This window comes from Salvelinus fontinalis, chromosome 6 (genome assembly GCF_029448725.1).
Source record: "Salvelinus fontinalis isolate EN_2023a chromosome 6, ASM2944872v1, whole genome shotgun sequence".
NCBI classification, from domain to species: Eukaryota; Metazoa; Chordata; class Actinopteri; order Salmoniformes; family Salmonidae; genus Salvelinus; species Salvelinus fontinalis.
The window spans coordinates 2,160,222-2,174,365 of NC_074670.1; the positions used below are offsets into that span (position 1 = coordinate 2,160,222).

A 14,144-nucleotide genomic window follows, 5' to 3' on the forward strand; every position below is an offset into this window, starting at 1 on the left:
GGTTTAATACATTCAGTATGGTGGTGAAAACAACATGTTGTTTTATACATTCAGTATGGTGGTGAAAACAACATGTGGTTTTATACATTCAGTATGGTGGTGAAAACAACATGTGGTTTTATACATTCAGTATGGTGGTGAAAACAACATGTGGTTTTATACAGTCAGTATGGTGGTGAAAACAACATGTGGTTTTATACATTCATTATGGTGGTGAAAACAACATGTGGTTTTATACAGTCAGTATGGTGAAAACAATAGCATGTTGAGGACAAATAGAGCAGCACTCTACAATGACCACTAACCCAAACAGGTCTATAATAGATACAAAGGCCGTTACAACTTACCCCGGTCTCCCCTTACTAATAGTGATCTTTCATACAATTTACCCCGGTCTCCCCTTACTAATAGTGATCTTTCATACAATTTACCCCGGTCTCCCCTTACTAATAGTGATCTTTCATACAATTTACCCCGGTCTCCCCTTACTAATAGTGATCTTTCATACAATTTACCCCGGTCTCCCCTTACTAATAGTGATCTTTCATTCAATTTACCCCGGTCTCCCCTTACTAATAGTGATCTTTCATACAATTTACCCCGGTCTCCCCTTACTAATAGTGATCTTTCATACAACTTACCCCGGTCTCCCCTTACTAATAGTGATCTTTCATACAATTTACCCCGGTCTCCCCTTACTTATAGTGATCTTTCATACAATTTACCCCGGTCTCCCCTTACTAATAGTGATCTTTCATACAATTTACCCCGGTCTCCCCTTACTAATAGTGATCTTGCATACAACTTACCCCGGTCTCCCCTTACTAATAGTGATCTTTCATACAACTTACCCCGGTCTCTCCTTACTAATAGTGATCTTTCATACAATTTACCCCGGTCTCCCCTTACTAATAGTGATCTTGCATACAACTTACCCCGGTCTCCCCTTACTAATAGTGATCTTTCATACAATTTACCCCGGTCTCCCCTTACTAATAGTGATCTTGCATACAACTTACCCCGGTCTCCCCCTTACTAATAGTGATCTTTCATACAATTTACCCCGGTCTCCCTTTACTAATAGTGATCTTTTATACAACTTACCCCGGTCTCCCCTTACTAATAGTAATCTTCCATACAACTTACCCCGGTCTCCCCTTACTAATAGTGATCTTGCATACAATTTACCACACTCTTCCCTACCAGCCAATCAAGGAAACTCTGACAAGCGCAACAAAGTTTGAGGATAATTTTAAACGAACGTAAAGGACCGTATAACGTAAGGAGTAAAGTAAGAAGCCATGTTTCAACAGGCGATAAGATATTACTGTGTCATGAACCAGTACATAAACCCGGTGAAGTAGTTTTATGCACCGACTGAATGGAAGCTGATAATTAGGAGTTTTTTTTACTCCGTTGGTCTCGGAAAGAAATGACGAGTCCTCATTGTTAGAGTCAAGACAGAGTAAAAATATATCCAACACCGAGACACTCAATATGTGGTCTTGAGACCGGTCTGGAGGACTGCCAGTAAACCGGTCTTAACCTGGAACAACATGGATACTTACCCAGAGAAGTCTGTTGAGAGGATCCCATAGTTATAGATGAAGACTCTGCTCACCTGACACACCGCGAGGTAGCTGACGGACATGATCATAGTATACCTGGAGGGGAAACGTTTAATTCAGATTGAGAACAAGGCCATGATCATAGTATACCTGGAGGGTAAACATTTAATTCAGATTGAGAACACGTAGCTACAGAGTAACATCCTACATCCCTCCATTCTGTATACTTCTGGCCCGTCTTTGGACACTGTGCTAACTAACCTCCAGACGAGCTTCAATGCCATACAACTCTCCTTCCGTGGCCTCCAACTGCTCTTAAATACAAGTAAAACTAAATGCATCCTCTTCAATCGATCGCTGCCCGCACCTGCCCGCCCATCCAGAATCACTACTCTGGACGGTTCTGACTTTGAATATGTGGACAACTATAAATAACTAGGTGTCTGGCTATATACTCTGTATAGTCTCCTTCCAGACTCATATTAAGCATCTCCAATCCAAAATTAAATCTAGAATCAGCTTCCTATTTCGCAACAAAGCCTCCTTCACTCATACAGCCAAACATACCCTCGTAAGACTGACTATCCTACCGATCCTTGACTTCGGCGATATAATTTACAAAATAGCCTCCAACACTCTACTCAGAAAATTGGATGCAGTCTATCACAGTGCCATCCGTTTTGTCACCAAAGCCCCATATACTACCCAGCACTGCGACCTGTACACTCTCATTGGCTGGCCCTCGCTTCATACTCGCCCCCAAACCCACCGGCTCCAGGTCATCTACAAGTCTCTGCTAGGTAAAGCCCCGCCTTATCTCAGCTCACTGGTCACCATAGCAGCACCCACCCGTAGCACACGCTCCAGCAGGTATATCTCACTCATCACCCCCAAAGCCAATTCTTCCTTTGGCTGCCTTTCCTTCCAGTTCTCTGCTGCCAATGACTGGAACGAACTGCAAAAATCTCTGAAGCTGGAGACTCTTACCTCCCTCACTAGCTTTAAGCACCAGCTGTCAGAGCAGCTCACAGATCACTTCACCTGTACATAGCCCATCTGTAAATATCCCATCCAATCTACCTCTTCCCCTACTGTATTTATTTATTTATCTTACTCCTTTGCACCCCATAATCTCTACTTGCACATTCATCTTCTGCACATCCTACCACTCCAGTGTTTAATTGCTATATTGTAATTATTTTGCCACTATGGCCTATTTATTGCCTTACCTCCCTTATCCTACCTCATTTGCACTCACTGTATATAGACTGTTTCTACTGTATTATTGACTGTACGTTTGTTTATTCCATGTGTAACTCTGTGTTGTTGTATGTGTCGACCTGCTTTACTTTATCTTGGCCAGGTCGCAGTTGTAAATGAGAACTTGTTCTCAACTAGCCTACCTGGTTAAATAAAAGGTGAAATAAAATAAATACTAATATTTATTATGTAATTCAGATTGAGAACATATAGCTACAGAGTAACATCCTACATCCCTCCATGCTAAGAACGAGTGGCACTTTCAATGAATGAAACCTTTTTCATGTTTTAGTCTGGTAGTTCCTCATCTGCATACGGGAGAAAGATCAACTACGAGGTGGAATGGACCATGTTCATCTTAGCAATCACCTTCAAGTACAACTGGAGATGTACAGTACACACAAATGCTTTATGGGTGAAACATGGTCTTTTAACACGCAGTAACCCACAACCCAATGACCCATCTTTCTTTAACTGGAGGAGGCGAGGCGATGGGCGATGGCACAGAGAACAATGCCGTCTCTATCTAGACTCCTCCAAGGAATCCCTAATGTAAAACATCACCAGTGTTACTGTTCTATCTTCTACCTACATTCATCACATTCCAGGACCTAAACACAGACACACAGAGACAGAGATAGAGAGACACACAGAGACAGAGAGATAGAGAGACACACAGAGACAGAGATAGAGAGACACACAGAGACAGAGATAGAGAGACACACATAGACAGAGAGATAGAGAGACAGACAGACAGACAGACAGACAGACAGACAGACAGACAGACAGACAGACAGAGATAGAGAGACACACAGAGACAGAGAGATAGAGAGACACACAGACAGACAGACAGACAGACAGACAGACAGGCAGGCAGGCAGACAGGCAGGCAGGCAGGCAGACAGGCAGACAGACAGAGAAAAAGAGCAAGACAGAGACAGAAAGAGAGATATATAGAGACAGAGAGATAGAGAGACACACAGACAGACAGACAGGCAGACAGACAGGCAGACAGGCAGGCAGACAGGCAGGCAGACAGACAGACAGAGACAGAGAGATATAGAGACAGAGACAGAAACAGAGAGATATAGAGACAGACAGAGAGGGAGAGAGAGAGAGAGATATATAGAGACAGAGACAGTCTGGTCCAGCTACCACTTCCTATCTAGCTTAACTTGTCATCAACATGTTAGCAAAGAACGACCCATGTGGTTAAGATGTTATTACACGTGTCTGTATGGGAGACATGGTGGTGTGTGTTTACCTGTGAATGTTGTGGATGTCAGCTGTGACCAGAATCCTGTAGCAAACCATCACCAAGACGGAGATATGGACTGCATACCTGCAGCGACGAAAACAACACAAAACAACTGATAGGTTACTGTTAACAACCGGGTGATTAGTACTAAACTGGGTCTATCTGTTAGTGTCCTCCATTCAACAAAGTGATCCGACCATGTTTTAACCTGTATACCCTAATCTAACCAGTGCACCAGAGTGTTCCTTACCAGCCAAAACAGAATATGACAAAGGAGAGGCCAAAGAGTGTGGCGACGGCATGGCGGACCACGGGCCTGGAAAACTGAGGGCTGAGGTAAAGACGGAACCAGAAGGCTGCACCAAGGGCAAACACCTGACATGCCAAGAAGTTCACCTGCATAGAAGACATGACGCCCCCAGACATGACATATTGACTAGATGTATATACTCTACATGCATCCGGTGTGTGTTATGGCCTTAGGACAACAGACTCTTTCAATTCTATGACTTCTATTCTATTCTGTGTTTAGTTTGGACACAAGCAGAATGTCTCTAAATATACTTATGCAAATGTAATGTGTGTAAATGCAAAGTCAGGTGACCAGAATGTTGTCATATCATTCCAGGGTAAAGGCAGGACAAGACACCTAATACCATCATTTTACATTAAAATAACTGACTTTTAAGCAAATCGATTTTTTATTTTCTTCTAATTTTGTAAAAGTATAGATTACCTGATCCAAAGGAAATCCACAAAAATCGCTGACTGGAAGCAACCATTTGGAACCGGTAGTTTTAAACGAAGAGGTTGTCAACTCGTCCATTATGCATGGTAAAGGTTTGAAGTCGCTCCTCCGTAAAAAAAAATTAATTAAGTGAAGAAATGTTTTACCAAATAAATAAATAAAGTGCTTCTACAATCTCATTGCTGTTCATTGATTGAAATACATCCCGAGCATTTATGCCGACTCAAGAAAAACTCGACGTCCTCTCTGTGCAGTCGTAGTTAACAACAATATGCTATTGTGACAGTTGGCAAATATGCGAGAATTAGTGCTGACTGCTAAGTAGCCAGTAGCCTACGAAGGCGTGGTACAGAGCTGTCATTTGTATCACGGACTGAGGCAGGAGCAATAGGAACAGTAGGTGGCGGATGGGATGGCCCCCTCCCCTTTAATAACTCTACATTATCCGACCTACTGATCTCGTTTCTAAACGTGACACAGTTATGTTGAATGTTCACAAGTAGTAGGTCGCAGGGTTGGGGTGTATTCCAGACAATTCAGGAAGTACATTGAAATTGGAATGTGGTTAACTTTCTGAAATGACTGGAATTGAAATACAATTCACCCCAAAAGCTAGTGGTCCAAGGTTATTATATATTTATTTTTCTATTATATTTTTATTTTTTTTAAACTTTGAATTCAGTTTAGTTTCATTTCATTTTCAGATCTGATTTGATCGTTTTTAGTTAGTTTAAGTTATATAAAAAATATTTATAATTCGTTTTTATATTAATTAGTTCCAGTTTCAGTGTTAGAGAGTTTTCGTTTTAGTGGACACAAAGGTTGTATAGTTTTTTGTGATGTCACTTCTGCCAACTGGGGGCCGGGGGGGCAGTAACACATAAGGTGTGGGTCAGATCATAGGTCAGGTTAGCCCTTCTCCTTCCACATCCCTTTTGATTAGCTGAGGTGATTTGGTCAAGTGTGAAACACTCTATCTAGAAACAATTGATCATTGATTGCTATACGGTTTTGGAAACCTTGAACACTCAATTTAATTATCATTCAAAAATAGCTTCACAAATACACACTTTACTGTTCGTTGTTTTACCACAGATTTCCACAGAGGTTTTTGATGTAAAACAGCTTCAAACCAACAGATTTGTTTTGTTCCCTCCGAGATTCCATTAACTTCAGGGAAGTGCACTACAGAACCCCTCCGTGTCAATGTGTTAAAACAGTACGTTTTTGGGGGGTATTTGTAATATAATTTTGGGGTGATATGAAAGTAGAATTTCTGCGGTTTTCCAAAAACATATTGCATGCGGTTGATAATTAATGGTCAGACAAAAGCGTCGAGACAGTTGTACACTTTGACCCCGCTGTGGTCAATTGTTAAAATTCGAACCCTATGACCTTATGGCATTGGGCTCAAGAGATTGACAGAGGAATGTTCGTCATTTGCACTGTAATTTCAAATATATCAAATATGAACATTGCATTTGACAGCTTCATCAATGGCTGAACTTGTAGGGCCAGATGACGTAGGACGTCATTGTAAATAAGAATTTGTTCTAAACTGACTTACCTAGTTAAATAAAGGTTAAATTAAAATATTATAAATGGCTTTACTATTCTGATTTAGTGAAGAGCACCCCCTGCTGTATAGTGAAGATAGTGCACTACATTTCAAAATTACTCAAGTTAATTTATTATTTTACACCATCACTGGGACATGATAATACAGAATCCTCTCCTTCTGTAAATACAGAAATGTCATGTGTTATCAATAATTCGTTTAGATGTGGGGGGGTCAGACACTCCATGGGGTTAAAGCATTGGATGTGCTGTAATGCATGGGGAAATGCCCTTGTCTTTTGTTCACAGAAATAGTCAACAGACTAGCAAATTCTAGCAAAAATCATAACATCATTTAGCCTGAGTGCCAGTCTGTGTTATTGTGTATTGCAAACTCATTGTCACCTATTGCCATGTTTGGCTTGACAAGGACAGAAATGGAGAGGGCAAGTACATGATTGTATACATGTCTTAAAGGCAATGAAAGTAGCAGCAGCAGTTTGTAAAACGATTCTAGTAAATGCACCAGCATTTGTGAATGGCATACTAGCTTTAGCTGCCATAAACTCACCAAGTACTAAACCCATCTAAAAAAATAATAATTATAATAATAAGTCTACAAAATTCTGCATTGCTTATAAAAGTCAGTTTAGTTTACGTTGTATGAAAAATTCAACCAGTTTGATTATTTTTTTCGCTCACATTATATGGACACGTTGATTGCGTCTGACGTATCCAGCATCTACTGTCCAATGAACGCGTGCCGTCTTATCTTCTATACTGTCATTGGTCAATAAACTAGGAAACGTACATAAAATAGGTGGAGTTATGACTTAGTGTAACCAATCGCGTCACATATGCAAATATTGTTTGAAAATTTCCCGGGAAATCTGAGTTTCGCGGGAGGGTTCCTTCGCGCGTAAACGGTATCCCTTCATTCATTGTCAGCTTCCTGGAGCCATTTTTGAGCTGGCAGGGCTGAGACTCGCGCTAGTTTCTAATCCATTGCATCTGCCTAAATGTGCTCTCAATATACTTTGAAACATACAAATATCGGCAAATAAGATCATAATCTACTCTTTCATATCAATATTTTTGAATTTATCGTGGTGGATTAGCTGAAAAGGGGCTTTAAACTAAAGGGACAAAGGGTACCCGAGCCCACAAAGATGAGAAGAGGGATCTCATCAGCCCCGGATAAAGTAATAATAGCAGGAGTTGGAGGCTCCTTGGATAAAAATGCGGTATTGACAGCATTGTCCGATCGGTTAACCCCTCATTTTACAACTGCCACTTATATTCAAATTATAACTCCACCGCCTTGCATTACACAGACTTCAAATGTCTGTTTGTCCGAACCTCCAGCTGGCAGTATATATTCCACTCCAAACGGAGCAACAAACGGAACCGGACAACGACCTACATTAGGACGTCCACCGGTAAACTTGCTAATGTCATTTTCTGTTGTATTGCAGTGAAATGAAATGAACGAGAAACTGCTTCGTACGTTGGTAGCCTAGCGAGCTAACGTTAGCTAGTTGGGTCGCTCTCCCTGATCCCCTTGAGTCACCCAACAGACTCCGGGTTCGCTCAATAGTTGGGTTTTACACCAGTCTGAAAGCAGTTATTGTTGTTCAAGCCGTAGTTAGTTACACCGTTACTTTTACAGGTGAAACTATATATAAATCTGTCATTTAGTTTGGGTAGCCTGTTGGCTAGCTAATAAGATATGCCTGCCATGTATTATCAATTGCTAAGGGGTCAGACCCGTATCGTAAAAGGTCAACAGCCAATACCGAAACAATTTCTCATCCGTTTTTTCAAGTTGAGAGAATGTTTGGGTTTAGTGTAGGGTTCAAGAGCAGCTCTAGCCTTGCAAGGTTCCGTGCATGTTTGACACACAGTCGTGCTTCAACTTGCTAGGCTAGCTGTAAAATAATTACTTGTCAGAAATGAGTGGCTAGGCCCTGTTAGTGTTTTGGACTTGGGGGGGAAGGGAATGGGAACGCGGGTTGACTGACTCGCTCGGTAGGTAGCCTGCAAGCTAGCCAGCTAACTACAAACACAGGCCAACAATCTTAGTTGAGCAACAGAAGGGCAATCGTCTTGTCTTTTAGTTTTCCGCGTCATATCGAATATCGTTATAGCTGCTAACTAGCTACATTATAATAGTTCGTATGATTGCGTGCTTCCTGTGCTTTTAACCATAACATTGCGGAAATGCCTTCTATATAGACATGCTGATATAGATTAATTTCTGGCAATGCATCAAAAAAACCACAGCACACTAGCAGGCGTTCTACTGTACTGTCTTTGACATTAGTCTACAGACATTGTCTAGTTTGCGTTCAGGATCCCCATTTGCTCACAGAGGAAGATACATTAGATGGGGGGGAGGGAGGATTGACTGGGGGCATTGGTTTGGGGTGTGTAAAGATGGCAGCCATATTTAATATGTATGAACTGTCCCAGGAGCAAGGACTTCTTTATTTGTTCCATCTCTAGGTTGATGAAAATGCCTGACAGAACCATCTGATATTACGAAAATGTTCATTTTCTCAAACAGCCCTGGGTTGGTGTTCTATATTTGGTCCACTGTCCCTCATGAATGACGGGCCTCATGTTTTCCCTCATATTTTAGTTTTGACCCACTAGACACACTAATGTCCTCGTTGACCCGACGGACTCGATTATGCATTTCTCTACACATTGAAACACCCATGGCAAGATACTCAGCATTCCTGTTTGCATCACTCTTTCTCCGGCCTGTGATGTGTAAATAAAGTAGCCCTCATGTTGTTGAACAAAATGGCCGACATCTCACTGACACTCCAAGTCATCTTCAGGTCATGGTCTTATGACGTTGAGGCCATATTGGTTGATTTATCTTTCACAATATTGAACTAACCTTCATGAATATGATGTGGGTCTCACCAAGATACCTTTTTAAAGATGAATGCACAAACTGTAAGTCGCTCTTTATAAGTGAGTCTGCTAAATGACAAATGTATTTGTAAGTCGTGTCTTCAAATGATTGAGGCACAGCTGTTGTACTACAGTACACTGACAAACACACTTCACTTCCTTGATGGGACGTGTCATTCAGTGGCGCTAAGGGACGATTCTCAGTGTACAAAACAAGCATATTTTATAAGTGAAGTAAAATGCTTGCATTTCTATTGCCAATGTTTATATGATTATACCATTTCGAGGCGTAGGCCTATGTAGAAACTATTCTACAGACCAGGTTTGAGTTTATAAAGCCTATCACACCGTTATGCCGGAACGATACTCAAGAACATCTTTGACCTGTTTTGTGAGAGGTAATCTGACTGCTGTGTTTACCTTCTGCAGGCCAAGCGGAGGTTGGCGTTGGATGAGTCGGACCATCAGTACCCCATCGAAGGAGCCAGGACCCCCAGGGGAAAGGCTGGAGGAGCCTCCGGGCCAGGGCTCAAGAGCCCCAAAAGTAAGACTGAGCCAGAGCAGATGGTTCAAGTCAGGATTCTGTGACTGTGTTATAAAGCCCATCATTCCTATAAAGTGGCCCTCCTGGAGAGCTACTGGATATGCAAGGTTTTGCTCAATGGTCCAAATCTGTACTAACTCCTGATTCCACTAATCGGTTTCTGTTGAGCAGCTAATCGGTAGTCCGGTGTGCTTGATTTGGGTTGGGGTGAAATCCTGCAGGAATGTACCTGTCCAGGAGGATGGTTGGGGCACCCCTGCTAAACACGATCAATGAGGAAGTTGGACTAAGTGTACTAATAAGCTATGGCCCATGATGTGAATGGGTAAAAGCGGGGATGGAGGAGCGTCCTTCTGTAATCGAACAGTAGTCTGCGCCGCTCGGGCATGTTGTCACGGCAGCATAATGCATCGTTCAGAAACATACATCTATTTTCCTTCATTTGTTTGAAAATGTAAACATATTTTTAAAGTGGGAAGGCAGATGAAGCCCTTTTATCTAAAGAAATCACTTTTGAATGTGTGAACACAATCCTACTCATTACTCCACACTCTTTAAAAATATAAAAAAATATGTTTTTTGAGCCGACTTCGCCGTCGACCACATTTACATTTACATTTAAGTCATTTAGCAGACGCTCTTATCCAGAGCGACTTACAAATTGGAAAGTTCATACATATTCATCCTGGTCCCCCCGTGGGAAATGAACCCACAACCCTGGCGTTGCAAGCGCCATGCTCTACCAACTGAGCCACACGGGCGCACCAGACCGGACGCCTGGGAAGCAGCCCGGTTCCAAAACGAACGTAATCAACGGTGACCCGGGGCTCTAATAGAATCCCCTCCCTCTGTAAAGGTGACCCGGGGCTTTAATAGAATCCCCTCCCTCTGTAAAGGTGACCCGGGGCTCTAATAGAATCCCCTCCCTCTGTAAAGGTGACCCGGGGCTTTAATAGAATCCCCTCCCTCTGTAAAGGTGACCCGGGGCTCTAATAGAATCCCCTCCCTCTGTAAAGATGCTTAGTTGCTCACTGCAGTGAGAACATACTGTAACCTGTAACGTTGTCATTTTTAATCAAACACTCTCTCATCCAACTTTGAACATAATACTAAACTGGATCTCTCTCCCGTCCGTCTTACTGTATAGCTCCGAAGTCACCGGCAGAGAAGACGCGTTACGACACGTCGCTGGGCCTGCTAACGAAGAAGTTTGTTGAGTTGCTGGGCCAGTCGTCTGACGGCGTCGTCGACCTCAATCAGGCTGCAGAGGTTCTCAAGGTGCAGAAGCGACGCCTCTATGACATCACCAACGTGCTGGAGGGGGTGCACCTCATCAAGAAGAAGTCTAAGAATAACATACAGTGGATGTGAGTGTCTCACCAGAACCGATTGGATTCAGACAACTTTATCCCCTTTAAGGGGCAATCACTAGACATCATCACTGACTTGATCTAACTGTATGAGGGAATGAAAATAGTTTTCCTGCTTGTGTCCTGTGTTAAACCCTCCCCTCTCTCGCTCTCTCCCAGGGGCTGTAACCTGTCGGAGGATGGGGTTACGTTGACCAGCAGCCAGAGTCTGAGCAGTGAGCTGTCTGACCTGGGTCAGGAGGAGAGGAGACTGGACGAGCTGATCCAGAGCTGTACCCTGGACGTCCAACAGATGACAGAGGCCTCGCACAGCCACAAATATCCTTATTATACATACACACACTGTTAAAATAGGGGGAAAACAAGAAGAGCCAAGGCTGTCTTCGTAGGGTACTATGAAGCCGTTATAACTAGTGTTCGTAGGATACTATGAAGCCGTTATAACTAGTGTTCGTAGGGTACTATGAAGCCGTTATAACTATTGTCACTTAGGTACTCAAAGCTGGTCAATATGTGAGTTGTTTTATTCCAAACACAGCGTGTTAGTTGTCTTTAACCCTGCTGGTCCACGTTTGCCTATGTGACATACCAAGACATCCGTCATCTGCGTCACCTGAAGGACCAGACCGTCATCGTGGTGAAAGCTCCCTCTGAGACCAAGTTGGAGGTGCCAGACCCACAGGAGGTAAGCAGACAAGTCTGGTTAATCAATATGACCTTGAGACTGTCCTCTTGTGTTTGTCTCGTGTACTTTCTACAATGTGTTTGTGTACAAAGGTACATGCAGTTATGGTTCTTCTCTTTCGATGTCAACTAACACCTAAAACTAACCGTGTTGGATGACCGCTGGCACTACAATCACCCAATGAGTGTCTGACAACAGAGGTACCGGTCAACAATATCCCAGGCACCAGTACAGACCAGTCCATGTACTTGAGGTTGAGAATCACTAGTCTACCAATTAATTCAATACCTAATCAATACAGCATGCTCATGTCTGTCCACTGCAGTGTTTATACAAGGGATAGGAAAGTTATGACCCCCCCCCACCCCCCTTGGAGAACAGCTTCCGTTTAAAAAATTTTTTTAAGGACCTCTCGTTGGAACTAAACTCAGCAAAAAAATAAACGTCCTCTCGCTGTCAACTGCTCATGCGTCCAGTTCTCTGTGGGTTAGGAGAATATTCCATCAACATCCCACCAAACATAACAGAACATGGTTGCCATGTTGTCCTTGGAAACAGTCCTTGCACGTCGCTGCAACATTCCTATGAAAACGTTCGGTAAATGACCTAATACACTCTTTAAGGGAATGTTCTCTGAAGTTGCGTGAACGTTTGTTGTTAGCTGGGCAGTTTTGGGTCCGTGTCACCTGAGGTTGAGACATACCCTACATTACTCATCTCATATGTATAGACTACTTACATTTACATTTAAGTCATTTAGCAGACGCTCTTATCCAGAGCGACTTACAAATTGGAAAGTTCATACATATTCATCCTGGTCCCCCCCGTGGGAATTGAACCCTGGTCCCCCCGTGGGAATTGAACCCACAACCCTGGCGTTGCAAGCGCCATGCTCTACCAACTGAGCCACATGGGACCACTCTATACTCTGTACTCTATACCATCTACTGCATCTTGCCTATGCCGTTCTGTACCATCACTCATTCATATATCTTTATGTACATATTCTTTATCCCTTTACACTTGTGTGTATGAGGTAATTGTTGTGGAATTGTTAGGTTAGATTACTCGTTGGTTATTACTGCATTGTCGGAACTAGAAGCACAAGCATTTCGCTACACTCGCATTAACATCTGCTAACCATGTGTATGTGGCAAATAAAATTTGATTTGATTTGAACTGTTCTGTAACTAATCAGTGGGTCTTGTTTGTTTCCCAGGGCCTGTCTGTCCTCCTCACCAGCACCAAGGGGCCTATCGAGGTGTTCCTCTGTCCGGAGGAGAACGCCAGTAGTCCTGTGAAGAACGGCGGCCCGGATGTCCAAGGAAACTCCTCCCCTTTCCTCAAAGTGTCAGCAGGTACCTTTCCCGTCAGAATGTGCACACACTTTACAATTATTAGTTTTTTTAGACCTGATCAAATTTCCTTGCTTCTTATCAATCAACGTTTTGTGTGTTTAGTTGTAATATCTCACATCCGGTTTCCTCCACAGAGAGTGCAACAGGCGGCGGCGGTAACGACTACGTCGCTCCAGCTCCGTCTGCGGTGACGGTGACCAACCTGTCCCCCATCACCTCCCCTTTCACCAGCCTGCTGCTGCAAACGGAGGACCAGATCCCCTCCTCCCTGTCTGGGCTCCTGGAGGGCCACGGGGCCGGGCCCTTCGTCAACCTGTCCCCTCCTCTCCTCAACGAGGACTACATGCTGAGCTTAGAGGATGACGAGGGAATCAGCGATCTGTTCGACACATACGACTTTGACAAGCTTCCCCTGGAAGAACTCATGTGTCCCTCTATGTAAGAGGGAGGGGTGGAAGACAAGGATGTGTCTCCCCCCCCCCCCCCCCCCCCCTACTTATTACTGAATAGAGGAAGACGTAGGGGACACTTGTCTCTTCTGTGTGTTCACATGTACCAGGAGAGACGGGGGAAATGTCTGCTGTGTTCATATGTAACTGTCATGGAGGAGCAGAGAGGGATCAGCCTGTAGAGAGAGACTGCACCATAGGGAGAGTTCCTTGGCACCCCTATCCCTCTGTTTTAAAGAGGATTGGGTACACAGGGCATGCTGGATAAAAGATCTCTCTCTTTCTCTCCCTGTGCCTGCCTGTTTTTCAAGGCAGTACACTGGGCCAGGTGGGTGACAGATCCCCCCCCCCCCCCCCACCCGGCGTCTTTCTCTCCCTGTACCTGCCCGTTTCTCGAGGCACTGTAGACTGCCTTAAAACTG

At 43.5% G+C, this 14,144-nt stretch overlaps 2 protein-coding genes across 2 annotated transcripts in view; one reads left to right on the forward strand and one right to left on the reverse strand.

The window, feature by feature from the left end:
- Nucleotides 1–5,217, reverse strand: part of mboat1 (membrane bound O-acyltransferase domain containing 1) — a 20,274-nt gene extending 15,057 nt beyond the window's left edge. The window contains exons 1-4 of the mRNA XM_055924593.1: nucleotides 4,823–5,217; nucleotides 4,337–4,482; nucleotides 4,093–4,170; nucleotides 1,569–1,664 (exon numbers count right to left, since the gene is read on the reverse strand). Of these exons, the coding sequence (XP_055780568.1) occupies nucleotides 1,569–1,664; nucleotides 4,093–4,170; nucleotides 4,337–4,482; nucleotides 4,823–4,912 (410 nt within the window). The 5' untranslated portion in view covers nucleotides 4,913–5,217. The remainder of the gene's footprint in view (nucleotides 1–1,568; nucleotides 1,665–4,092; nucleotides 4,171–4,336; nucleotides 4,483–4,822) is intronic.
- Nucleotides 5,218–7,344: 2,127 nt separating this feature from the next.
- LOC129856861 (transcription factor E2F3-like) lies at nucleotides 7,345–13,758 on the forward strand. The gene is made up of 7 exons (XM_055924594.1): nucleotides 7,345–7,830; nucleotides 9,746–9,860; nucleotides 11,008–11,227; nucleotides 11,390–11,548; nucleotides 11,801–11,915; nucleotides 13,135–13,273; nucleotides 13,408–13,758. Exons 1-7 carry the CDS (start codon nucleotides 7,561–7,563, stop codon nucleotides 13,713–13,715), a joined length of 1,326 nt encoding a protein of 441 aa, XP_055780569.1. The 5' UTR covers nucleotides 7,345–7,560; the 3' UTR covers nucleotides 13,716–13,758.
- Nucleotides 13,759–14,144: the final 386 nt, after the last annotated feature.